Source organism: Brassica napus, chromosome A9 (genome assembly GCF_020379485.1).
Source record: "Brassica napus cultivar Da-Ae chromosome A9, Da-Ae, whole genome shotgun sequence".
Classification (NCBI taxonomy): Eukaryota; Viridiplantae; Streptophyta; class Magnoliopsida; order Brassicales; family Brassicaceae; genus Brassica; species Brassica napus.
In genome coordinates, this window is record NC_063442.1 from 7,140,638 (window position 1) to 7,166,711 (window position 26,074).

Sequence of the window (26,074 nt, forward strand, 5' to 3'; positions counted from 1 at the left end):
ACGAAAAGTATTTGAAACTCCAAACAAATACAAAAAAAATTCAAATACCTAAAAATTTAAAATCTTATTCAAAATATGACACGATGAACTGAAAAATACCCAAAATTTTATCCAAATATCTCATTTTTTTTTTTGAAAAATTTACCTGAAATCAAAACTCTAATCGTAAACCAAAAACTTAAAAACAATATCCATAATACCGGAAGCATATTCGGAATATCCAAATATACCTAATAAATACATATTTATGACCGGGTCTAGGGTAGGACCCGGACTCAAACAAAGACCTGCGGAAAAAAAAAACCCAATAGGTTATCTTCTCTGGACCTGAACTAGACCTATAATTTTGGATCGGTTCGGTTTATTTTTTTGATCCGGATATAATTCTCATGTCGAAAAGAAACTTACGTAAAAGTGTACATTTAAAATCTCAAATAAACTAATTTGCAGATTATATAGCTGTTAAAAGTTATGTTTTTCGAAATAATAAAACTTTGTATTATAATATAATCCAACAACTCCGCGCTTTCTAAGCGTGGGTCAAAATCTAGTATATAATTGAAGCTATCTCAAAATCATGATAAACTCACACAGAAGTATATCATACGAGTTATTTTGGTGTGAGGTTCTTATGGTTTTGAGATACAGAACATGATAATTTATAATATTTCATATTTTATTGTACTTGGAGAACTTCTATTAGATATTCCCAACAAGCTTATTGTTCTTCTTAAACATTGAATCATTCATAGATGCAGAAATACATCAGTACAAAGAAAAAAAAAAGTAACTATGAAAAATATATCGATACCAATAGGTACCAATCAAATGGGGAAAAGCCGTACATCTAGAATTTTCTGATACATCGATCTTCGTCGAGGTGAAAAACAGTCGAACTGAGAACCACCAGGGTGTTAGGTTTTACCCTTTCTGATTTTCCCAATCAACCAAAAGACTAGGGATGTTTTGTAAATCTCAATAAAAATGCTCCTGAGCTATTAAGGCTATGAGAACTGAAAACTGCTCAATGAACTCAAACCGCTATAAGCCTATAACCCAAGACTGGTTTCAGAAATCATATGCTAGAGCTAAAGACCTAAGTACTCAAATTATAAGGAAAACGTCTGGAACCAAAACAAAACAAAATAAAAATAACATGAACGACTAGAGATTAGAGAGACTAAAAACAAAACCTGATCAAGATGAAACCAAACCGGACTTGGTCGCTAGTGGTTAACATCTTATAAAGATGAAACCAAACCTGATCAAGAACAAAACCTTGCTCTTAGAGGGCCCAAACAAAGGATAACTCTTTGTTGCTAGTGGTTAACATCTTTTTAATTTGAAACTAACATTTTTATAGAATGTTTAATGATTTTCTCGATAATGTGGCATTTTGATTTAACAAATATTAAAGGATTGTCAACTCCAGAAATTTTAAGCGCTAAATAAACATTTTTAGTGAAATTTTTAATAACTCTTAATAATTTGAAACTTTTAAACTTGTATGTTAATTAGTTCTTTAAATTTTGGAAACCAAAAACTAATATTTTATTGAATATCCATGATATATCGACCCTATAATGAGACTCAGGCAAGTGCCGATGACTCATGCAAAACTGCAATCTCTTCTCTCTCTTTTTCTGTTGATCACTAAATTTACTAAAGTTTGACTTTATATAGAGTAAAATCATGATTCTGTTTTAAAACAGTATAACACATTTGTCACTCCTTTGCTGATTTGTCTTGTAAATGGATTCTCCAATTTAAGTAAAACAAAGAAGAAAAAAACGATACCTTCATATTCCAAGAAGTAACCAAGATTACATCTTCATTTAAAGCATTGACATCGCACAAATGCTTGTACAATAGAAAACTAACGTAACGCCCTTTTTTGTCACGATACTTATAAGGTAACGCCTAATATACACCATAAATCAAGATTTGGTTATAAATTTCGTACGTATATAAAATTAGTTTTGAGGAGAACATAGTCAAATCTATTATAAACAAAACACAAGGAACCGTTAGAGAGAGAAAGGGATGACGAAGTGGAGTGTGGTGATGATGATAGTAGTGTTGGTGATAGCTACCATGGAACGAGAAGCAGAAGGAAGTGTATGTTTATTTAATTGCTTGAAAAAGTGCCGTCACAAGGATCCTTCTGTGAGAAGATATTGTATCTGCGAGTGTGTTTTCTTGTGCACTATCGACTTCAAGAGCCCACAAGGCAATCAACTTGCCGAAAGAAAATCTTTCTACCAAGCTCTGAACCAAACATGCGGCCAAACACCTAATGCTCCATCACCATCACCACAGTAATTATTTATTTGTATTTGCGTTTATGTTTTTTTTGGGGAAAAAAAATATTACTTTTCATGTTCGTTCTAGATAATATTGAATATGAGGGAAATCCACACTCATTTTTACTCTAGATTTTGTTAGAGTACTTTATTTTACTCCACTTTATTTTTCTCTCTCTCGTATTTTACTATTATATCATCTTCGTTTTACCACTTTTTTACTCCATTTTACTTTTAACTTTTAAGTTACCAATCACACTCAATATCTCAATTAGAAGACGCAAGTAGACACTTAACAAAAAAAAATTAATACCTACGCATTTATTTTCTTGTGTTATGTGTAGAGAATTTGTACTCCCTACACACCACTTTTCCCTTATTTGTACTCCATACCCTATATCCCTCCAATTTTCTTCCCCCCAACATTACCATTTTCCCCCCATTCAATGATATCTCACATTTGTTAGTATATTTAGCTAATTTACTCTTATGTGTATAGAGAAGCTGACAAGATTTATGCATGTTGATATTGCAGGATGAAAACAAGCTTTAGTAAAGAGATACTCGCGAGAGAAGATGTTCATGGCTAAATTCTCTAGATTTTGTATAAGTGACAAATAAAAATCAATAAAATCTTCAAGTGTTTACTTTATTAAAGAGTTTTACAGGTTTACACACTCCTATTAACAATGAGATTAACTTGACTGTATAAATTGGTTCAATTATCTTTTATTTCTTCACAAACAATCTAACATAAACATAAAAACCATGCTTTTTGGAACACAAAGTAATAATATCACAAGCTATTTTTGAATACTCCCAAAAAATGTATACACATGCACACTTTAGACCCAACCATGTTTTTATTTGCGGGAGAGATTCTCAGTCTGAGCATTCCTAAATGCACTACATGCAATAACATAGACCCAAATGAGAACAACGACAGTGATGATAAGTATGAGATTTGCTTTACGCCAATCTTGTCTTAGGTTTCCCAAAAGACCAGCTTTGCAGGAGTTGCAATTGTAACAAAGCTGGCTTTGATCGTTGCTCCATAGGTAACAGTCTGCATCTGCAGCCATGTTGGTTGGGTTTAACCACAGTGTCGGGTTGACGAAGTTGTAGCCACACGCGGTTGGTGGTTTGCAACAACCGGACTGTACAACATTTGATAATGTCTAATTACTTTTCACATACAATAAGTCAAAACCTTATCATCTAGGCTTATTTAATTATTAGTGGTTCCACTAGTCTTGTTACGGTGTACTTGAATGCCAACTTGCTAGAAACTAAATGTATAAAATATTCAAATGATTTAAATTTATTTGATGAACAGCATTAGAAATTTTGATTCGTATAAAGATTAGAAAAGTATCTACTTTATTAAAACATGAATATACTTATAGAATAATCCTAAAAATTACACAATATTTACGGCCAAATACCACTAAAAATTAAATTAGTCTCACATTAAAAATAATTATCTTTTCCACATATTCATTGTTTTCCTAAATGTGATTTTCACGATTATAATAAAGGAACTACATCAATTTAGAATCCAAAATATTAAAACAAGCACAAAATTTTTCATTTACGCCTATAATAAAGGAATAAGCATAAGATCTTAGCATGTTATTACATTATTTTTTTACTTTTCCAAGTTACTTCATTAATTTTATTTATCATTATAATTCGATGTTATTTATTTTACGTATTAACCATAATAATTTCACATGTCTAAATGAAATTACTCCATTAGTGACAAAAGATCAAATCGGTTAACAAAATTATTTTAATTTGCTTACTAAATCATTTAAACATGAGCATTCATGTATTCGTTCAGATACATATTAGTTTTTATGGATATCGAGTTTTTGGATTTAAAATTAAACTATGTTTGGGTATTACGAATTTTCGAACAAGGTTCAAGTTGGATTCTTCCGGATCCGTAGGAACCTAAAAATATTTAAATAACCTATATGTTTTAAGAATATCACGAATATACGGGTCAATCTCTCTAGTATGATCTTATTAGTTATTACCCCCATAACGAACTATTAATGTCAGTTGAATAAAACGGGAATCTATTCAAAATAACCAAAATCGAAGATTTTGTTTTTCTGTCAAAAACATGAAAATGAATTTTGGGAGTGGCATTTTAAAAATAATTCCGAATAGAAAATGTTGAAATTTTGTCAAGTTTGAGTTGATATTTGGGATATTTTTACATAACAAGTATTGTGTCAGTTAAGTAGAACGGGAACCTATTCAAAATAACCAAAATCCAAGATTTTGTTTTTAAGACAAAAACATAAAAATGAATTTTGAGAGTGGCAAAAAAAAAAATTGAGAGTGGCATTTTAAAAATAATTCTGAATAGAAAATGTTGAAAATTTTGTCAAGTTTGAGTTGAGATTTTTAAAAAGATTATCTACAGAGAAAATGAGATCATAAAATTATGTGAGTGGGACAATGACAAAGAGCATAAAATAAATAAACAGCCAAAACCTATTTTATCATGTAACATATTGTGGGTGGATGGTGGATCCTTATGATAGTGTGTGTTTTGAAATTGTGAATCTTACTAATCTTTTGCACAGTTGGTCTCCAGCAATTTCCACACTAGTCTCCTAGAATATATATGGTTATATATATAAGACATCTAATAATTTAAATACTGGAGCTTCAAGATAAGTTCTCAATAATTGAGACTTCATATGCCTAGAATTTGAGTAATTTAGTAATTTAACACATAATTTGAGCTAATTGCAATATTTTCTGGATTAGTTTGTCCAAAATTTCAATTATTTTTTATTTTACTTTTAGTTTTCTAAAGGATAAGGAAATACAAAAGGAAAATAATTAAATCGTTAAAGGTACTACAAAATAAAAAGAATACAGAGAATAAGAACATTGCTCTTTTGGACTTCACAAAAGCTAAAGTGAACAGCTAAACTTTTCTGAATAATGGACCCTTTCTTTTTCATTTATAAGGACAAAAACCGTAGGTCTCACATAATCTAGATATTGACAAAATATTATCATTAAAATAATCTTAATTAATAATCTAATCTTTAATTTCTTATTAAGGTGATATAAGCAAATGGTACCATTTAAAGGCAACTAACTTAAGATTTGAACTTTTGACTCATAGATGTAATAACCCCATATAATCTTAACCTAAGATGTTAAGTTTACAAGTTAACTATCAATAATCATGAGTGCGTGAAATTACGGTTTTGATTGACTAGGGGACATAATTACCGCGCTGATGACTTTAACATCACTGTTAACCACAGGTTGCTTACAAAATAAGATAGAATCTATAAAACAAACTACAAGAGTCAAATCAAACGGCATGAAATGTAAAATGTGGAGGCCAAATGTAACAAACTAGAAGTTTCAGGTTCAGAATAAAGAGAATAAAAGATGAAAGAGAGAGAACATGCCTGGAGAGGAGTGATGGAAGAGGAAGAGAAGAACTGATCAGCGGTGATGAACTGTTGGCTGAGCTTAGGACAAACGTTTGTATCAGCCAAACAAGTCCTTATCTTCCCCCAGTTCCTGGAATCCACAACGTTCTCTCTCAGCCAATCCGAGAACCCTTCGAGCCTGTACTCTTTGTAACCTCGACCCGGAACTTGATACGACCCGTCAGGTCGGGTCACCAAGAAAGCAAATATCAGAACCACCAGCAAGAGTCCGATCAGTATCGCCATACAGCACAAGTAAACAGCCAGCAGAGTCTCCTTGTGCCTGAGAATGATCAGAGTGATCATTTGAGCTCAAACGTTAGAATCAAAACTGAAGCAAAAGTGTCTTGTGTTTATGTATTACTTACTGGTAGGCGCCGATGAAGCCGCAAGCAGAGACGACGAGGATGAGAACGCCTAGGACGACGACAGGCCAACGGAGGAGATTGACACACTCGTTGTCAGGCTTCGAGGCAAGCCATATCCCTGACGCCGTTATAGGTATCGAACATAGTAACGCTAGTAAGTTCAGTATCGCCGTTAAGTTATTCGCTAACGCCATTAACTCTCTCTCTTGAAAAATTGAAGAAGTAAAGAAAGTGAGAGGACTGTCTCTGTTTTTCCTACTTATATGATGAGGTCGGTGCCTTGGTCGTTAGTGTGAGCTTTGTTTTATGCTAAAATTTACACAACACGAGGTTCGGTCCGGTACAGTTATCCGGTTAAGTGCTGATCTAAAGGGAATGGATATGTGGTTTTATAATATTGTATCCTTTTTAACAATGTTCACGTTGATTTTTTTTCTTCAGTTAACTTGTTAAAAGGGGAATTTTTATTTCCACTTCATTGCGGTGAACAAGTTAATATGGCCGGACAGTTTTTTCTTTTGGGTTTAGCAGTGGAATCCTGTCACATGGATGTACACGTGGAGAAAGGAGATGCCTTTTGAAAGTTTTGAATTGCGTTTGTGTTTTACGGCGATGCCGTAACCATAGGACATAATTAACCCCGGTTTCTTAATTAGAATTCTTAACTTATGATTTAACTTTTTTTTTTATACTTTTCGGTTAAGATACGGTTCTTACATCTTTTATTTAAGAGACGGTTCTTAGCTTTTTTTAGTTAAAATCTAAAAAAAGTTAAGAACCATTTTTTAACCGAAGTTAAAAACTCCAGTTAAGAGACTGAAGTTAATCATGGTCTTATGCTCTTATAGTTTTTATTTTTTGAATGCCCACTTTATATTATAGTTTATATAGTAGAAAGATTTTTGGCGTTAAACTAAATTGGGCATGTTAATGACAACGACTATTTGACGTTAAGAGCATCTCCAAAGGTATTCTATTTTTCCCTCTATAATTTACACTAAAATAGAGTAACTCTATTATAGAGTTGAATTTGCTCCAATGGTTCACTACTTCACTCTATAATAGAGTTACTCTATAATAGAGTGAAATATAGAGTAATCTTATTTTTTTACTCCAAATATAGAGTGAAAAAACAAAAATACTCTATATTTCACTATATTATAAAGTAACTCTATTATAGAGTAAACCATTGGAGCAAATCTAACTCTATAATAGAGTTATTCTATTTTAGAGTGAAATATAGAGAAAATTATAGTGTAGCATTGGAGATGGTCTAAATAAAACATGTTGGTTTAGAAAAAAGAACTAAAACTGAAGAAAATATCATCTATCTCTTTAAAATAAATATCATCTATCTCTTCATAATGTTGCGTTTTTGTTACCTAACTAAATAATAAAGTTGTTACCTAACTAATATTAAATCCAACAAAACGAGTATGCAATGAACTTAAATCCAATCAAACAAAACTATGAAATGAAAAACTCACGGATACTCACCGATTTAATACAACATCCTTTAAACTTTATTTGGAAAATGATTTTTATCTTAATTTACTAATGTACGTCACCACATTTATTTTCACAAAATGATATATTTGTAAGAATACTACACGATAACAAACTAAATATTAGATGAGTAGTTTCATTTATTCAGATTTACATATTTAAAATATGGTCATAACTCATATATATTTGATGATCTGAATTGTTAAGCTTATTTATGTTTACTCACAGTAAAATACTTTAGTTAATTTGAGTGATTGACAGTTGGTTAATTAAACAGGTTAATTGATAAATTAATAAATGAATCATAAAACCAACTTATAATTTGACATGATAAAAGTTGAAACATTAAAATTTAGTTGGTATCTATATTGTTCAGTCATATAGTGAAACAAATTAATGTTGATAACATGATATCATCACGATAATAGATATTTGTGGATTGTTCAATCAAATATGAAAATATATAGATCACTTAAAGATGGATTAAAAATACAATTTTTGGGTATTTTTTCAAGAACAATAGACCTCAATTTCCCAAGCTTCTACACTTTGTGGAAACAAAGCTAGCATATTTGATGCTCTAGCTGAATTTTTCATAAAACATTTAATTGTATCAAATTTATGAGAGAATTTTCTAAAGGCTTCAGCAAAAACTGAGAAGTACAACACTTAATTGAATCAATTTCTAGAGGATTTACATGAAGCTGATGACGATGTTAATTCAGCGTGAGATGAGAGAGAGATGTCTATGTACCCGTCAAAGGATCAAGTCTAAACGTTTCGATTTTAATCGCCTCGAATAAGCGTCCGGTTCGTTTGTTTCGCTTGCAATTAATTAGCATGTTCGAAAAATTTGAACTATCGTTCTTCAACAAATGTGGAGACATGATGATGTGAAAGAAGGATCGTAAAAGGTGGCTTATCTCCAGCTCATGGTCTTGTTGGGCTTTTTTGATTGAAGGAGAACTTTGGTCTGATCAAAATACGTGACTGTATTCGATCATAAAACAATGATGAAAACGGTGCTGGTTTTCATCTTTTTAGCTAACGAGCTACTTTTGTTGGGAAATTGGGATAATCATCGTAGGAAAAGGCATATGTGGTTTCAGTTCTTTTTTGTTCATGAGCTTTTGTTCGTTGGAAGGTGGAATAAGATCGTTCACGAGAGCAATCTTTTTGAAACACAACTTCCATTACTTCGTAATCATCCGGGTTTCAAATAAGAATGGAGTTTAACCGAACTGAAACAGCAAAATACAATACAACATAATCGAAAGATATAGAAAAACCTCTAAGAAAAAGCCACAGCGAATTAAAGCAAATCTCGAATGCATCAAAGCAAGTTTCATGGGATAATTTTGAAGGTTTCATTGACAATTACTAGTACATATCCTTTATTCAGTATGAATTGAAAAGGGATTATATGATCGATAAATAATAAAGTTGTTACCTAACTAATATTTTCTTGTGATCCCATATCAAGTATTCTGCTGGGATAACTCAATTTTATAAATTAGGTAATAGATGAAAATTTGTGACTCCATGTGTGTATTCAAACAAAAAAATAATGAAATGTATACTCAAACTTGATCAAGTTATAAAACTCAATGAAACAAAAAGGATGATGAAGATTTTGGTATAGCCAAAACAAACTATTTTTCACTCAAAATATAAATTTAAAAAAAAAAACCGAATCTTGTTAGCTCCGCGAAAGAAAAACCAAAACTTTAATCAACTCATACTTTTTTTTTCAAAAAGGGCATAATCAACTCATACTTGCATATATAATCCACAAGCATATATACAACGTCACTGATGAAAAGACTGGATAAATTGGTGGATCAAATGTCACAATTCCAGTAGTAAGAAAAAACAAGAAGGTTCGTGCATCATCGAGGGATCAACATACCTTTCACAGAACCATATAACTCTCAACATGATCGAAAAAGACTTGGATTGCAGCAGAGTCATCTCCAATTCCATCAACCACAACTTGTCTAACCTTTTTTTCCTTGGGATCGTAGCAAAGAAAAAAGAATGGGTTGGGAGATGGGAGCGGTGCGAATATGATCTCGCCAGTAGGAAGTATACCCCTGAACATTAAACGTTGATTTGCCCCACATATATGAGCCACAGAAGGAACCACAGAAGCAGTTTTTGACCATACTTCTTTGTTGACATCATCCTGAACCCATAGGTCAATTGCGCCGGTATTTACCTGGGTCGCTATGGTTATCTTTCCACTGTGATTCACCAGATTACCAAACTCTTGTAGCTCATAATCGTCGGGTAGCTTAGTAACATTAAACTCTTCAGTACTCAGATCAAAGCCCATTAGCGATCGTTTTTGTTTGTAAGAAGCTAAGTAATACAGAACACCGTCCCTGCATATCCCATGGTTTCCAGCATAATGACGATGTGGATACTTACACTCGATCATTCTCCATTTATTTTTAGCTCCAACAGTGATGACTTGATGTTCCTTGGATACAATAGCCTCCCACGCCATAACATCCTCCAAAAAGTAATCACGGGATATAATACCACGAGCTATATTACCACGTTGAGTTATCACCGTCAGGCACAACACTTTGTATACATCATTAACTGGATCATATCCAAAAACAGATAAAATCTCTTTTTTCCTCGTTTTGATTCTAGGTAACGTTACGAACTGGCCCGTACTAGGGTTTCCAATCACCATCTTGATACCTTTTCGACCGCAGATCAAGCCGCGAACAGGTGGAGTAAATAAATACCGTACATCCGGATCCAGTGTGTAACCAACCTTGTCATGATCATTAGAGTTAGACGAAGGGTGCTCCTCCTGAGAGAAGGAGTGGAAGAGCTGCATGTCGCTGCCACGGTGCACTGAGACAAGATGACGACGCGGTTGAGTGGAAGATCGAGTCATGCACAACTCGGTGAAGTCTTTGCCGAGGATGATCGAGGACAAGTGTTTAGAAGCGAAACGGAGCCTGGCTATGGATCTCGGCGGCAGTTTCATGAGAATCTCTAGTTTGAGTTCCATAGGAATCATGATAAACGGATCGTTTACATCGTTCCTTTCGTCTCGTTTCTTAGACCTCTTGACCCTTTTCATGGCTACTTTCAACTAGTCCGCCTCTCACTGTTTCAATCTCTTAACCCAACTATTTTTATTTCTTAAACCTAAATATAGGCGATACCAATTCCTTGACGAAACGTATTAATCTAATTAATAAATACTAGTTAAAAAAAACGTGTAACATTTTATAGATTTTGCAAATAAAACCTCCTATTTTGAAGTTTTTAGAGGAAAATATTCTTTTGTTTATTACGGGTGATTGCCTTTTTTCTAGAAAATGAGTCGTGGATCTTAACTTCTTTTGCATCAATGTCTCTTGCTTCTTAATCAAGTAATAGTTAGGTTAGTTGTTCACAGGAGTTGATATGCACTATTAGCTTCTTCATATTCTCCCACCGGGTTTAAACCAGGAAAATGTCAAGTTTCATGGCCGGCAGAGATATATGCCTTGCATCAAAGCCTGACAACGAGTATGTGAAAAAAAATTGATTTTCTTTTTGAAAATATAAAAATGGATTATAAATGCAACGGATTATAAATTTATAAATAATTTATTCGATTAGTAAAATAATTCTAAAATGGATCATTCTTTTAATTTGCAGAATTTCTCACTACTGAACAAGACTACAAGAGTTTGCAATAAGCGTACATGATATTGATAGGTTAAGACTAGAGAAGGAATTAAGACCAGAATCGTTTCATAACATTTACATACCATCAGGTGCTAACTTGTGATTTGTAACAAATAGCTTGAAGTTATAAATTGGCATCCTTAGATGTGTAAGGGGTACAAAATCTCTTGATTGGAGGTTGCGCCAACAAGAAGCGACCTCTGCATCCTGTAATAATAATAGAACAAAAAATAAAACTCCATTGGTATGTTTGGGTGATCAAAACAAGAAGTTTGAAGCAGAGGTAGAAATATAGGTATACGGTGGTTTATTACACCACTGGGCACTAGCCTAGCAAGAGATGAGGTGGTGTCAAAAGCTTGGATATTCAACAACAGGCTCTCAAGATTAAGTTGAGGTACAATTGGCTGGTAATATTTTTTATGTTTTTTCATGAATTAACCATAGTGTCTGGCGATCCAAGTCAACCGATTATTCTGTGGACCCCAGGAGTGCAATGTTAAATTATCTGGTGTCCGACAGGGATCGAACTGCAGATTCACCGAATTGGGATTATCCCTCAAATTCCACTAGCCCAAGGCCCGTTGGTTAAATCTTTTTGTATGTTAATCGTTACTTTACTGAACTTTGTTTCGATGAAGTATGTCATCTACAAAGACCACCAGAGATGTTAGCAGAAAGAGGTCAACAAAGATGTTATGATCGAGATATTTGGGTCTTTCTCTATTGCACCGAAAAGGGAAGATATGAAACCATGGGCTCCAGCAATATGGTTTAGGGGTTGTATCCCAAAGCATGCCTTTACTATGTTGACAACCAATCTTAACAGGTTACACACTAGAACAAGGCTCACCTTTTGGGGACTATTAATTCCTACATCCTGCTGTCTTTGTGACATAGCACAGACTAGGAAACAAGGGACCATCTGCTCATCCATTGCGTCTTCTCCAAGGATCTCTGGAGGAGCACTGCTCTGCATCTTGACATCCCTGCATTATCATTCGACACGTTGAATGATCTTTTTGGCTTGGCTATTAAACTTTGGAAACAATCTCTGGAGTCCATTGCGCATGTGTGTTGCTCAAGCAATAGTTTATGCAATATGGTGTGAGAGAAACAATAGGTTTTTTGGACAAGAATCAACATCAGTGGACGTCCTTTTTAGCTACTGGCCCTCAGGATTAAGTAAATCCAAAGCGTTTGAAATCTTTTGTTTTTTTTGTATCTCTGTTTTCAATGTTTTTGCCAGAGAGATTCTGTTTTAGGATATTGCTACCATTGTAAATCCTCTTTTCATCAATACATATATGATATTTACAGTTAATCACAAAAAGTAATAAACTGAACTGGTTAATCCGGTCGAACCGGCTTTTTGGTTTAGTAGTGGAATTATGTTACATAGATTGTGTTTTGAGGGCTCTGAAATCAGGTTTGTGTTTTAGAAACCAGTATATTAGCGCGTCGCCGTAACCACTTTATATAGTAGAAAAATTATTTGTGTTGAACTAAATCGGTATGTTATTAACACCGACGACTCTGTGTTGGATAAAACTTGTTGGTTTAGAAAAGAAAGCCTTATAGACAATAATCTCATACTTAATTGATGAACTGGGTTGACAGAGCTCTATTTCAATATTGACTACATGTAATCAAGTGTAATCAAGTAGTGACATTTTCATAGTATTGCAATAACTATTACGTTTATGCGAATTTCAACATGAAGATATACTTACTCCAATAAAACAGAACGAAAATAAAATTATGACACTTAAATCAATGAAACAAAACCAATAAGAAATTAAACTCACGGATTTTATTTAACATTGTAACTATGTCTTTTACCACAACCTTCAAAAACTTTGTTTCAAAAGTAATTTTCAAAATTTGTATATATCATTGCCATGTTCATTTTCACAAAGAGATGATTTATAAATATAACATTAATAATATTATTTATGTAAATACACATATTTGAAATATGTAATAACTTATATATCAACTTCTATGCACAATAATATAATTACAAACACACCGACTTTCTACTCAATAGTATAATATTTTCTATATCAGATATACAATATAGCAAAATTTTGTCTATATATGTATTTTATCAAATTAGTTGTAAAAGTGTCTTTATAAAAATGACAACATTATTAATGTCAAAATTTAGTGGAAACACAAATGTTTGAAATCATAAGTAAATCTATTAATCAGTGAAAACAACTAAGTTTTCATATTGTTGAGCTTAGTGGCGTTTAATCATGGTAAAATATATTAATTGAATGATTAACGATTGGTTCATTAAATATATTAATTAATAAACTAGAGATTTTTTCCGCGCTTCGCGCGGATTGTGTCTTATAAATTTATTTTATTTATAATATTATTTGTCGGTTTTTTTTTACATTAACTTCTTGTTTTTCCAATGTTAGTTTTTCTTAATTTAAATTTATATGTTTATAATTTTTTATTTTTCTTGTTGTAGATGGATAATTATATTTTTTTATTGATGGTTTTTTGTATGTGACATAAACTTTTTGAAATTTTAAAATAATGTTATATATAGTACGATTAACACATTAAAGAAGAGAAACATATTCAGGCACATTTTACACAGGTTTTATATGCATAATTTTAAACATTATATATGTATATATTTTAAGTTTGAAACATGTAAATGCTTTTTAAAGCTAAATACTTGTTCTGAGTTTACATAACTTATCGAAAGTTTTATCTCTTTTTAAATTCAAATCACATAAAAAAATATTAAAAAGTCAGTATAGATGGGTTTTTTGGGCTTTTAAATCAACACTGAAAAATTACATGAATCAGATAACAACAGTTTTATAAACAACTGGACAAAATTTGACCGAGCCAAAGATTTTCACACAATATGTTCTTTCTTCTTCAAATTGCGAAAAGCCTATAGGCACAAAAAAAAAATTTGTTTTCACTTATATAACATTTTTTCTCCTTTGCACATGGAGTTTATTCCACTGTTATAAGCAATGGAGAACTCTATTCATATAAAATTCACATCTATGCATTTTGACAAAGAAGAATTTTAGCCATCTTTAGTTTCAGAATGAACCAACTTCAGTCATATACACTATATTTTCTCTATGATTCAAATCTTACGATTTTAATATATGTGCAGATTTCCATGTGAAAAAACACGTACGCCATCTATCATTCAACCTATTACTTTTTCCAAAGTAAACACTATAATCCTTGTTTGGTTAGCTCCACAAATTAATCTCTTTGGATCAGTTTACTAAAAAATATAGATACTAATGTTAGAAAAGAATATAAACACTATCAACAACAAATATTGGCAAAAGACTATTTGGTTCAAGGAACATATTCTACGTGATACGTTTATATCATGGCTGGCTTTGCGGAGAAGACTGCCAACCAAGGATCGCTTGAGTCGTTGAGGGTTAAATGTCTCAGGAACATGCGTCCTTTGTAATCTGGAAATAGAGACTCACCATCATCTCTTCTTTGAGTGCTCTTTCACTCGCTTGATATGGGAGCCTTTTGCTGCTGAAGTTTGGATTTCTCCTCCGGCTGATCTACACTCTGTTGCAGCCTGGATCAATCAACCTCGCGTCAACGCAGATACGCATGCTTCTCCAGTCATCAAGCTCTGCTTTCAGTCAGCCATCTACCTGCTGTGGAAAGAGCATAATGCTCGTGTGTTCACAGCTGTCTCCTCACCTTCATCAGTCATCCTTGCCTCTCTCGACCGTATGATGCGTGACCGTCTCCTCTCTTACCCGGCAAGTTCTTCTTTCTCCTCTTCTCTACTTCTTTTTATCTTTCTTGTATAAAACTTCCTTAAGACTTTTTTTACCTTGAGTTGTTGTTGGTTGTTTTTGTTTCCTTGCTGTAATAAGTTGTTTAAAAACAACAGTGTAACCCTTCAAATCTTAACATCTTACAAAAAAAAACAACAAATATTGACTTATTTATGTGAATATATATTTTATTTTAAATCATTATAGTGGACGAAGAAAGCACCATAATTTGTATAACAAATTTTCTTAGATTCACGTCATCATACTCACCATTTTACCATTTTAATTACATAATTTTACATGAGCTTCTTCACCCTCCCCGGTTATTTTCTCTTTATTTATAACTACAATATAAAGTTATAAACTATATATATTATAAATTAATAATTTATTTACCCTTGAAGTCTAACGATTAAAAATAGAACATAATTCAATATAGATATATGATTCTATTAATAAATTAGTAGTTACAAATTTGAAATTTTTAGAAATATCAAAAGTTGTATGTTAGTTAATTATCTTCTAAATGACATTTATTTCTAATTCTTTTTGGATGAGAATATTTTGGCTGAGGTGGATAGTCCCAAAAACCTTAAATTTAGTCCCTTTTATATAGCCTGGATCAATCAACCTCGCGTCAACGCAGATACGCATGCTACTCCAGTCATCAAGCTCTACTTTCGGTCAGCCATCTACCTGCTGTGGAAAGAGCGTAATGCTCGTGTGTTCACAGCTGTCTCCTCACCTTCATCAGTCATCCTTGCCTCTCTCGACCGTATGATGCGTGACTGTCTCCTCTCTTACCCGGCAAGTTCTTCTTTCTCCTCTTCTCTACTTCTTTTTATCTTTCTTGTATAAAACTTCCTTAAGGTTTTTTTTACCTTGAGTTGTTGTTGGTTGTTTTTGTTTCCTTGTTGTAATAAGTTGTTTAAAACAACAGTGTAACCTTTCAAAAAATGATAATCTTAACATCTTACAAAAAAAACAATAAATATTGACTTATTTATGTGAATATATATTTTATTTTAAATCATTATAGTGGACGAAGAAAGCACCTTAATTTTTATAACAAATTTTCTTAGATTCACGTCATCATACTCACCATTTTACCATTTTAATTACATAATTTTTTATGAGCTTCTTCACCCTCCCCGGTTATTTTTTCTTTATTTATAACTACAATATAAAGTTATAAACTATATATATTATAAATTAATAATTTATTTACCCTTGAAGTCTAACGATTAAAAATAGAACATAATTCAATATAGATATATGATTATATTAATAAATTAGTAGTTACAAATTTAAAATTTCTAGAAATATCAAAAGTTATATGTTAGTTAATTATCTTCTAAATGACATTTATTTTTAATTCTTTTTGGATGAGAATATTTTGGCTGAGGTGGATAGTCCCAAAAGCCTTGAATTTAGTCCCTTTTATATAGTAGGATTAATGAATGAATCAAAAACCAAACATATAATAACTTTAAAGCTTTACTGAAAGTTGATGAAAGTTAAAATATAAAAAAATTAGTTAATATTTATGTTGTTCGATCATATGAAGAAACAAATGAATGTTGTTTTAATGATTATAGTCATTTTAGGTTGTCCTATCAAATATGAAAAATAGAGATCATTGAAAGATGAAACAAATAACAATTTGTGCACTAATTTTTTAACAAGAACTAGATTTGAAATCATAATCTTCCAAGTAAACAAATATAGCATATTTGAAATTTTATCTGATCTCCAAAAAGTTAGGATAGTAAAAATGCTTTGGATGAATTAATGTCACATATATGTAGCCAAGTCATCAGCCACTCTTTCAATAACCGCTATTTTTGATATATTTTTTATGGTTGCTGACATACTTTCTACTTCGAAAAAAGGAAAAATACATATGGAAAAGCTTGAGACAAGCTTCACCAAATAGTTGGCTTTAATTAGTGACAAAGTGAAAGCTTTAAAATCCAAATTTGAAGAAGAAAGAAAGGATTCAGTTGAAAGGAGAAAAAAATTCTTGTTCATGAAATAAATTGACATCTAATAGGTTTTATAATTATAGATTCATAAAAATCATATATCATATAATTTTCAAATAAAATTATATACACTATACAAAATAAATTATATCAATAATATGTGTTAAAATAGATTATTCATTTCTAAAAGTATAAATATATATATATATATATATTTATTTATTAATGACGTAAATTTATAAAACAGAATAAAAATTTTAAAATAAATAATATCTTCTATAGAATTTGGATATTTATTATACACAATCCATCACATGGGCCAAAAAAAACTCTGTGAAGCTTGTATAAGACCCATTAGTATGTATCTGACGTAACAACAAACGGCATCGTTTCTTTTTCACATTAATACTTAGCTGACGTGTATTGTTTTAATTGGAGAACAGAATAACGTGTTTTAGTCTCTCTCTCTCTATTGCTCGCGTTTCCCTTTCATCAAATTAAGTTCTCCTCTCTTCCCTTCTCGATTTATTAGTTTTTTTTCCGCTACCAAAGAACGAAAAGCTCTTCTTCCTCCCTCCCTACGCGATAATCAACAGGTGAGTGTCGATCTTCTTTCTCTCTTCCCAGAACCCTAATTATCATTCTCGTTTTCTGATTCACCTCTTTAAGATCTTAGATCTGAGGTGCTTGCTTGACTAGATCCAGATCTCTGACGACGTTTTTCCTCATTCACTTGTTCACAGATACGATCTCGATGGATCGATTCAAGATCTGCTTCCTCGCGGCGATTTTCTCGCTGATCCAATTAGGTTTCGCGTTTTACCTCCCGGGCAGTTATCCTCACAAGTACGAGGTCGGCGATTACTTGAACGTCAAGGTGAACTCCCTCACTTCGATCGAAACCGAGATGCCGTTTAGCTACTACAGCTTGCCGTTTTGCCAACCTCCCGAAGGAATCAAGGATAGTGCGGAGAATCTAGGCGAGCTTCTCATGGGAGATCGGATCGAGAATTCTCCGTACAGGTTCAAGATGTTCAAGAACGAGAGTGAGATCTTTCTTTGTCAGACGGAGAAGCTCTCTGGCGACGGTTTCAAGCTTCTCAAGAAGAGGATTGATGAGATGTATCAGGTGAACCCCATGCTTGACAATTTGCCTGCGATTCGTTACACTAAGAAAGATGGGTATGTTTTGAGGTGGACTGGGTACCCTGTTGGGATCAAGGTTCAGGATGTTTACTATGTGTTTAACCATTTGAAGTTTAAGGTTCTTGTTCATAAGTATGAAGAGGCTGCTAATGTGGCGCGTGTCATGGGTACTGGGGATGCAGCTGAGGTGATTCCGACAATGGGGAAGAGTAAGGACTCTGATGTGCCTGGGTACATGGTTGTTGGGTTTGAGGTGGTTCCTTGCAGCTTTGCTCATAACGCTGATTCGACGAAGAAGCTGAAGATGTATGAGAGATACACGACTCCGATTAAATGTGATTCGACTAGTGTTTCAATGTCTGTCAAGGAAGGTCAGTCCATTGTGTTCTCTTATGAAGTTAGCTTCGAGGAGAGTGACATCAAGTGGCCGTCGAGGTGGGATGCGTATTTGAAGATGGAAGGCTCAAAGGTTCATTGGTTCTCGATCTTGAACTCTCTTATGGTGATCACTTTCTTGGCTGGTATTGTTCTTGTGATATTCTTGAGGACTGTTAGGAGGGATTTGACTCGTTACGAGGAGTTGGATAAGGAGGCTCAAGCTCAGATGAATGAGGAGTTGTCTGGGTGGAAGCTTGTTGTGGGTGATGTTTTCCGTGCTCCGTCGAACCCTTCGCTTCTGTGTGTTATGGTTGGTGACGGTGTTCAGATTCTTGGCATGGCTGTTGTGACTATCTTGTTCGCTGCTCTTGGGTTCATGTCGCCGGCTTCTCGTGGAACGCTTATCACCGGTATGCTATTCTTCTACATGATCCTTGGCATTGCAGCTGGTTATGTCGCGGTTCGTCTCTGGAGGACGATTGGATGTGGGGAACACCGTGGATGGATGTCTGTTGCATGGAAAGCCGCTTGCTTTTTCCCGGGTATCGCGTTTCTGATCCTCACCACGCTCAACTTCCTTCTGTGGGGTAGCCATAGTACTGGAGCCATTCCTTTCTCTCTGTTCGTCATCCTCATCCTCCTGTGGTTCTGCATCTCGGTTCCTCTCACTCTCATCGGTGGTTACTTTGGTGCCAGGGCTCCTCACATTGAGTTCCCGGTCCGAACCAACCAGATTCCCAGGGAAATCCCAGCTCAGAAATACCCGTCATGGCTTCTCGTTCTTGGCGCTGGAACACTTCCGTTTGGAACCCTCTTCATCGAGCTGTTCTTCATCATGTCCAGCATCTGGATGGGCCGTGTCTACTACGTCTTTGGATTCCTGTTTGTTGTCATGATCCTTCTCGTTGTGGTGTGTGCTGAGGTCTCTCTAGTGCTAACGTACATGCACTTGTGTGTGGAAGACTATAAATGGTGGTGGAAGTCCTTCTTTGCGTCAGGATCCGTTGCAATCTACATCTTCATATACTCCATCAACTATCTCGTCTTCGACCTTAAAAACTTGAGTGGACCAGTTTCAGCGACTCTTTATCTGGGCTACTCTCTGTTCATGGTCCTGGCTATCATGCTCGCGACAGGTACTGTTGGTTTCCTCTCTTCCTTCTGGTTCGTGCACTACTTGTTCTCTTCGGTGAAACTTGACTGAGGATCGGAACCGGAGGATTACGGTTCAGAATGATCGTTTAAAGTTTTGAAGAAGAGAAGTAATATCGTTTAAGCAAAGTGGTCTCATTGCTCCAAGTGTAAGGGTTCAAATTTTTTTTTCTTTTATGTCGTCTCAAGGATTTGTTCATGTTTCTTGTTTTTCATCTTGTTACATCTTTATGGGAAATGCAACTGAACTTAGAAAATGTTTATTTTTAGTTCTATATTAAAAATGGATTTTGATTTCTTCCCCCTATAGAATGAATACACTCTGCAATGTTGGTGAATGATGATGCCTTGTTATACACAATTTTTTTTTAACTTGTTTACATAATCGATAAGAAGATTAAAAGAAAATCACTCACAAAGATTGGCAACGAAAATGAAATTAACCAATTAAATAATTCATTAGCGAATAAAGTTTTATGAAAACATCAATAATTCACTTTTTTTTAGTATATAGCTTGTATTCCGGTTGTAAAATGCTGCCCTTAGTTTTTGATCAGCATAGAGATCCTTGCTGAATATTGTTGACTAGAAGAGAAATGTAGATGGATGGGCCAACTACATGTTGGTAGATGGGCTAACAATTCGATAAAGTTTGTATAAGGCCCATTATTATATCCCCCGTTACCTGAAACGTAACAAAACGCCACCGTGTTGCTTCTTTCCTATTTCGTTCCATATAAATCGTTTATTATTTGGTAAAACCCTAATCGGCGGCTAGTGGTAAAGATGAACGACGGCGGAGCTAAGTCGGAGACGCTGCTACAAGTCACAGAAATCAACGGAAGAGGAAGGAGTCTAGTAGCGGCACAGCCTCTACGTGGCGGACAAGTTATCCTCAGAGAGTCACCTCTCCTCCTCTACTCTGCTTTCCCATTTCTCTCATCACCACCTCCCCCTTACTGCGACCATTGTTTCCGACTGTTATCTCAATCATCTCAGAGATGTCAATCTTGCTCTCTCGTCTCCTTCTGTAGCCCTAACTGCACCTCCTCTCACACTCCTTGGCTCTGCGAATCCCTCCGTCGTCTTCACCAATCGTCCTCCGCCGCGTTCGCCGATCAATCTCCTGAACGCCAAGTCCAAGCTCGGTTCCTCCTCTCCGCTTACAACCTCGCCGCCGCTTCTCCTTCCGATTTCCAGATCCTGCTCTCTCTCCAAGGCAATGGAGACTCCACTTCCGATTCTGGTTTCCTTCACTCTCTCTTATCCGCCGTGTGTCCTCCTCTTCCGGTCCCGATCTCGCCGGAGCTCACGGCGGCGCTACTGGCGAAGGATAAGGTTAACGGTTTCGGTTTGATGGAGCCGTTCTCTGTTACGAACGAGAAGAGATCGGTGCGAGCGTATGGGATATATCCGAAGACGTCGTTTATGAATCATGATTGTCTTCCTAATGCTTGTAGATTCGATTACGTTGACTCTGGTGGTTCTGATGGTAATACTGATATCATCATTAGGATGATCCATGATGTTCCTCAAGGTAGAGAGGTCTGTTTGAGTTACTTCCCTGTGAATATGAACTACTCGGGTAGACAGGAGAGGTTGCTTGAGGATTATGGTTTTAGATGTGAGTGTGATCGGTGTAAGGTGGAAGCTAGTTGGTCGGAAGATGAGAACGAAGATATGGAAGAGATGGATGGTGAAGATGATGAGGAAGAAGAAGAGATGGAAGAAGGAGAAGGTTGTGGGGATGGTGTGGATGATGATGATTCTAGTTTCCCACATGCTTACTTCTTTGCGAGATATATGTGTGAGAAGGAGAATTGTTTTGGTACTCTTGCTCCGTTACCGCCAAAGGGTCTTGATGCTTCGAGGCTTCTTGAATGTAATGTTTGTGGAAGTGTTAAGGAGGATGAAGTTGGCGGAAACGCTTGAGACAGAAGGAAGGTTAGCAAAATCTTGAACGGGAAGTCTCGAAATCTCTCTTCTCAATGTCGTTTGTTGTTTTGCTACTCTGTTTTGGAAAAGGGAACATTCTAGTAGCTTTAGAGTTCTTCCATGTTTAGGTCTTTCTTTGTTCTTCAGAATCATTTGAAACAGTTTTATTGTGATATTTGAGCATCAGGTGTTTGTGATAGTGATGCGTCATGTTTGCATTATCTTGCTACTCTCAACAATCAACTGCTATGTGGAATGACTTCTCACTTTTGCTTGCTCAGTCTACATGTTTGCGAGGGAAATGGTTTTCTTCATTCACTAGAACAAATGATAACAATAGGTTTCATTCATAAGTTTATCATCGACCTAGATTAGTAAATAACTGGTGTCACATGAGTTAGAACAATAATATGAATCTACCCCGGGCTTTGAAACTTTGAGAACGGAAGGGAGCTTGCATCGAGAATTGCACGTGGAGCAGATTTTTCTACAAACGGAAGTGTTGGGTACTACTTCTTTATTCGACCTTGTTACCGAACCTGCTCGAACCGGCGTGATGTAGGAGAAGTCGCCCACAACGCAGGAAACATGCAGCACAACCCCGCACTCATTGCATGTGTAATACCACTTACTTGGATTCACTTTAGTTTCACAAGCTTCGCACCAATATTCTTTTTTTTTTTTTTTGAATTGAATGTTAAATTTAACTCAAAAAAAGACTGTTCTTACATCAAAGGATGCAACATTTAATTGAAAACTAATTTAAAACTCTATCAATCTAAACTTCCAAATGCTATTTGCTTCTTTCACTCCTCTCTTGTACTAAACCAGTAGACCATCCCATCTCCTAATACTTTGTCACCTCTCCTTTTCAAGATTGTGAATTTGTTGCGCATGTTCTTATCAATCCTTCGGATCAAGAGCTCCACAGGACAAGAGTCCTCACCATGCCTTCTTCTGTTTCTCTCACACCAGATCGTGTGTAAGGATGATTGAAAAATGTATTTGATGGTGAAGGTCTAAACTTTACTCCAACCAGTGTCTCTTGTCAGTAGCCTAAGAAGCCTTCCCCACTCTGCCGTGTACTGAGAACCCATCACCCCTTTCATTAACTTTCTCCAGACTTGCTTAGAATAAGAGCATTCGAAGAACAAGTGTTGTAGTGTTTCCACCGGCTCTTGACAGAAGATACAAGATACATCAGCATTCCCATTCCAGCTTCTCATTTTATCCCCTGTTGAGAGTCTCCCCGCATTGCAACCCATGTGATAAAAGAGTATCTCGGAGTTGAATGCTTGAACCACACTGCTTGGTGCCAATCGCAAGTCAGAGTGTTTTCCCTTATGCTCAACCATGTTTCCTTTGTAGAGAATCTCCTCTTATATTTACCTTTGTTGTTCCTCCATAAAGATACATCTTCCTCTTGAGTCGCATTAGCTCTGAATTTATCCATTTCTTCCTCCACTTTGTTCAAAATAGGAAACCGATGATACCTTCTCCTATGGTTTCTGCTCTCAGCCACTGTTGCATTCTTCGGAATCCTTAGAGCCAAGCTCCCTCCATCTCTTAAGATATCATCCAAACACCCCAGTGGCGTCCATCTTTCATACCAGAATGACGCTTTTTCTCCATTTCTCACTTCAACTCCATATAACCTCTTAGCTATCTCTCTATATTTTAAGATTTTCCTCCACATCCACGAACCCAACTGAGTATTATCCTTCACCAACCAGAGAGAACCCTTCCTTATTAGATAAGATTTCACCCAATTCACCCATAGAGAATTTGATGATAAAATTCTCCAAATTAACTTCAAACAACTCACTAAGTTTGCCTCCTTCAACGGTCTTACTCCCAGACCCCCTTCTTCCTTCAATCTACACACATCAACCCATGCGACTTTGGCTTTCTTCCCATTAAGATCCGGCCCTGACCACAGAAATGCAGAACAGATTTTCTCTATCTCTTTAATACAACTACTAGGCAATCTGAAAGCTGCCATCCAGAAGCTAGTTAAGTTGGTAATTACTGAATTTTATCAGCTGCATACGTCCAGCATAGGAGAGGAATCTTCCCGTCCACGAACTTACTCTTTTCCTTATCTTCTCAATCAACGGAAGGTAGTCTAAGACTGTCATATTCTTAGTGAGTAAGGGGAGGCCTAAGTAACGTACCGGTAACTCTCCAGCAGCAAACTGGAAATGCCGTGTAATCTCCGCTCTGTACCCAATGCTTCCAGCGATAAATAGAGTTGATTTCTCCTTGCTAATTTTTAACCCACTCATCTTGTCAAACGTATCGAAAACCTTCAAGATTCCTTCAATAGACTTCCTTGTCCCATCCGCGAAAATCATCAAATCGTCTGCAAAACAGAGATGAGTAAGGTCCATGTTCTTACAGCGAGGATGATACCCAATTTCTCCTTTAGCTGCAGCTTCATCAATCATCTTGGAGAGAACATTCATACAAACGACAAACAAATATGGTGACAACGAACAACCCTGCCTCAACCCCCTCTTGCTCTGAAAATATCCTGCTAATTCTCCATTAACTTGTACAGAAAACGAAGCCGAGGTTATGCAGAGAGAAATCCATTTAATAAACCTCACAGGTAGACCAAGCGCTTCAAGAGTATTCAGCAGAAAGGTCCATTGCACAGAGTCAAAAGCCTTTGAAATATCCATTTGCATTGCACACCGGGGAGTTATAGAATCCTTATGATAGTCCTTAACTAACTCAGTTGCTAGCAAGACATTCTCCATCAGTAAACGATCTTTAATAAAGGCAGACTGATTCCAAGTAATACATTTAGGTAGAATGCTCTTTAATCTCTTGGCAATAATTTTCGAGATTACCTTATAAAGAACGTTGCAGCATGATATTGGCCTGTAATCTTTCATCATCTTTGCCTCCTCCTTTTTTGGGATTAATGACAGAATTGTTGAATTAAGCCCTTTGGGTAGAAAGCCTTTGATGAAAAAGGACTGAATCGCCACCACCACATCTCTCCCAATGATCTCCCATGCTCCTTTGAAAAACTCAGTTGTAAAGCCATCTGGCCCCGGGGATTTGTTCCTAGCCATCTTAAACAAGACATCTTTGATCTCTTCTCCAGTAACTTCTCTCTCAAGCTTTGCGCAATCAATTTGACTACACTGAAAACCCAAAAGCTCTCTCAGTCTCTCAACAGTTGCCCCTTCATAGTCTTGAGGCTGAAACTCCATAAATCCCTTAAAAAAATTCCCGGCTTCCTCCTTGACATCCTCAGTTGTTTTTGCAATAGTACCATCCTCCCGCTGAACTTCATAAATGGCATTCCTTATCTCTCGAATTTTTGCTGAATTGTGAAAGAAAGTATTATTTCCATCTCCCACATCAAGCCAATGAACTTTTGACTTTTGCTTCAGGTATTCTTCCTCCAATTCAGCTAGCCGATGCCACTTTTCATAAGCTATACTCTCCTCTTGAATTGCAACTACTGCTGTATTTTCCAAGGTTTCTTTCTGCTTTGTACACAGTATCAAGTAAGCTTCCCTTGTTCTCTTTGATAGATCACCCAACTTGTTTTTACTTAGAGCTCGCAGAGGCTGCTTCAAAGCTTTCAAATATTTTGTAAGACGAAACATCGCAGATGTCGAATGATATAACGGCTCCTGATCCTTCCATTGTTCTTCTACCAGAGGCACAAACTCTTCCATGTTCGCAATCGCATTTGTGAATTTAAAAGGCTTTCTTTTCTTCTGTTGATCAATCTCCAGTTGGATTCTGCATCTCAAGTGGTCCGAGCACCCACCAGCTTCAAAAACACAGTATGTTGGAGAACCTTTAAGCCATTCTTCATTCACTAAAACTCTATCAAGCTTCTTACATATCAAACCTTGCTCCCTTTTGTTACACCAAGTAAAGCGGGGACCTTGAAAACTCATATCCAATAGCTTGCAATCGCGAACCATATCTTGAAAGTCCCTCATACCCAAAGGTAGTCTTGGAGAATTTTCAAAACCTGAATGCTCCTCTCCCTCCAAAATTTCATTGTAATCACCCATCAACATCCATCTTTTATTTTTAAACATTGGAGCTTCATGATGACTTCGTAAATCCTCCCACAGATTTTTCCTTTCCTCCATAGTGTTGTGCGCGTAAATAAAAGAACAAAAGAACTCTTCTTTTGCCCCAGGTAGTAGCACTGCACCAGTAACCAGTTGATCACTTTTGAACACTGGAGTGAACCTCACATTTGGCCTCCATACAATCCATAATCTTCCCAACCTATTGTACTCATAGTTAGACATAAAACTCCACCCTTTAAAAACTTCCTCCACAATCTTT

The 26,074-nt window shown here is 35.5% G+C and overlaps 5 protein-coding genes across 5 annotated transcripts; 3 read left to right on the forward strand and 2 right to left on the reverse strand.

The window, feature by feature from the left end:
• Positions 1 to 1,944: 1,944 nt before the first annotated feature.
• LOC106447126 lies at positions 1,945 to 2,955 on the forward strand. Its single transcript, XM_022692712.2, has 2 exons — positions 1,945 to 2,318; positions 2,839 to 2,955. The coding sequence occupies exons 1-2, from the start codon at positions 2,044 to 2,046 to the stop codon at positions 2,891 to 2,893; spliced, it is 330 nt and encodes a 109-aa protein (XP_022548433.1). The 5' UTR covers positions 1,945 to 2,043; the 3' UTR covers positions 2,894 to 2,955.
• Positions 2,956 to 3,094: 139 nt separating this feature from the next.
• On the reverse strand, positions 3,095 to 6,446 carry LOC106447125 (tetraspanin-2-like). Its single transcript, XM_013888985.3, has 3 exons — positions 6,145 to 6,446; positions 5,753 to 6,059; positions 3,095 to 3,460 (listed from the first exon to the last, which is right to left on the reverse strand). Exons 1-3 carry the CDS (start codon positions 6,336 to 6,338, stop codon positions 3,167 to 3,169), a joined length of 795 nt encoding a protein of 264 aa, XP_013744439.2. The 5' UTR covers positions 6,339 to 6,446; the 3' UTR covers positions 3,095 to 3,166.
• A 2,956-nt stretch (positions 6,447 to 9,402) lies between these two features.
• Positions 9,403 to 11,169, reverse strand: LOC106450131 (F-box/kelch-repeat protein At3g04660-like). The gene has a single exon (XM_013891787.3). The coding sequence runs from the start codon at positions 10,751 to 10,753 to the stop codon at positions 9,563 to 9,565; it is 1,191 nt and encodes a 396-aa protein (XP_013747241.2). The 5' UTR covers positions 10,754 to 11,169; the 3' UTR covers positions 9,403 to 9,562.
• Positions 11,170 to 17,561: 6,392 nt separating this feature from the next.
• LOC106447124 (transmembrane 9 superfamily member 11) lies at positions 17,562 to 20,107 on the forward strand. Its single transcript, XM_013888984.3, has 2 exons — positions 17,562 to 17,730; positions 17,878 to 20,107. Exon 2 carries the CDS (start codon positions 17,889 to 17,891, stop codon positions 19,860 to 19,862), a length of 1,974 nt encoding a protein of 657 aa, XP_013744438.1. The 5' UTR covers positions 17,562 to 17,730; positions 17,878 to 17,888; the 3' UTR covers positions 19,863 to 20,107.
• Positions 20,108 to 20,535: 428 nt separating this feature from the next.
• On the forward strand, positions 20,536 to 21,942 carry LOC106447123 (histone-lysine N-methyltransferase ASHR2). The gene has a single exon (XM_013888983.3). It carries the CDS (start codon positions 20,597 to 20,599, stop codon positions 21,740 to 21,742), a length of 1,146 nt encoding a protein of 381 aa, XP_013744437.1. The 5' UTR covers positions 20,536 to 20,596; the 3' UTR covers positions 21,743 to 21,942.
• The last annotated feature ends 4,132 nt before the right edge of the window (positions 21,943 to 26,074 follow it).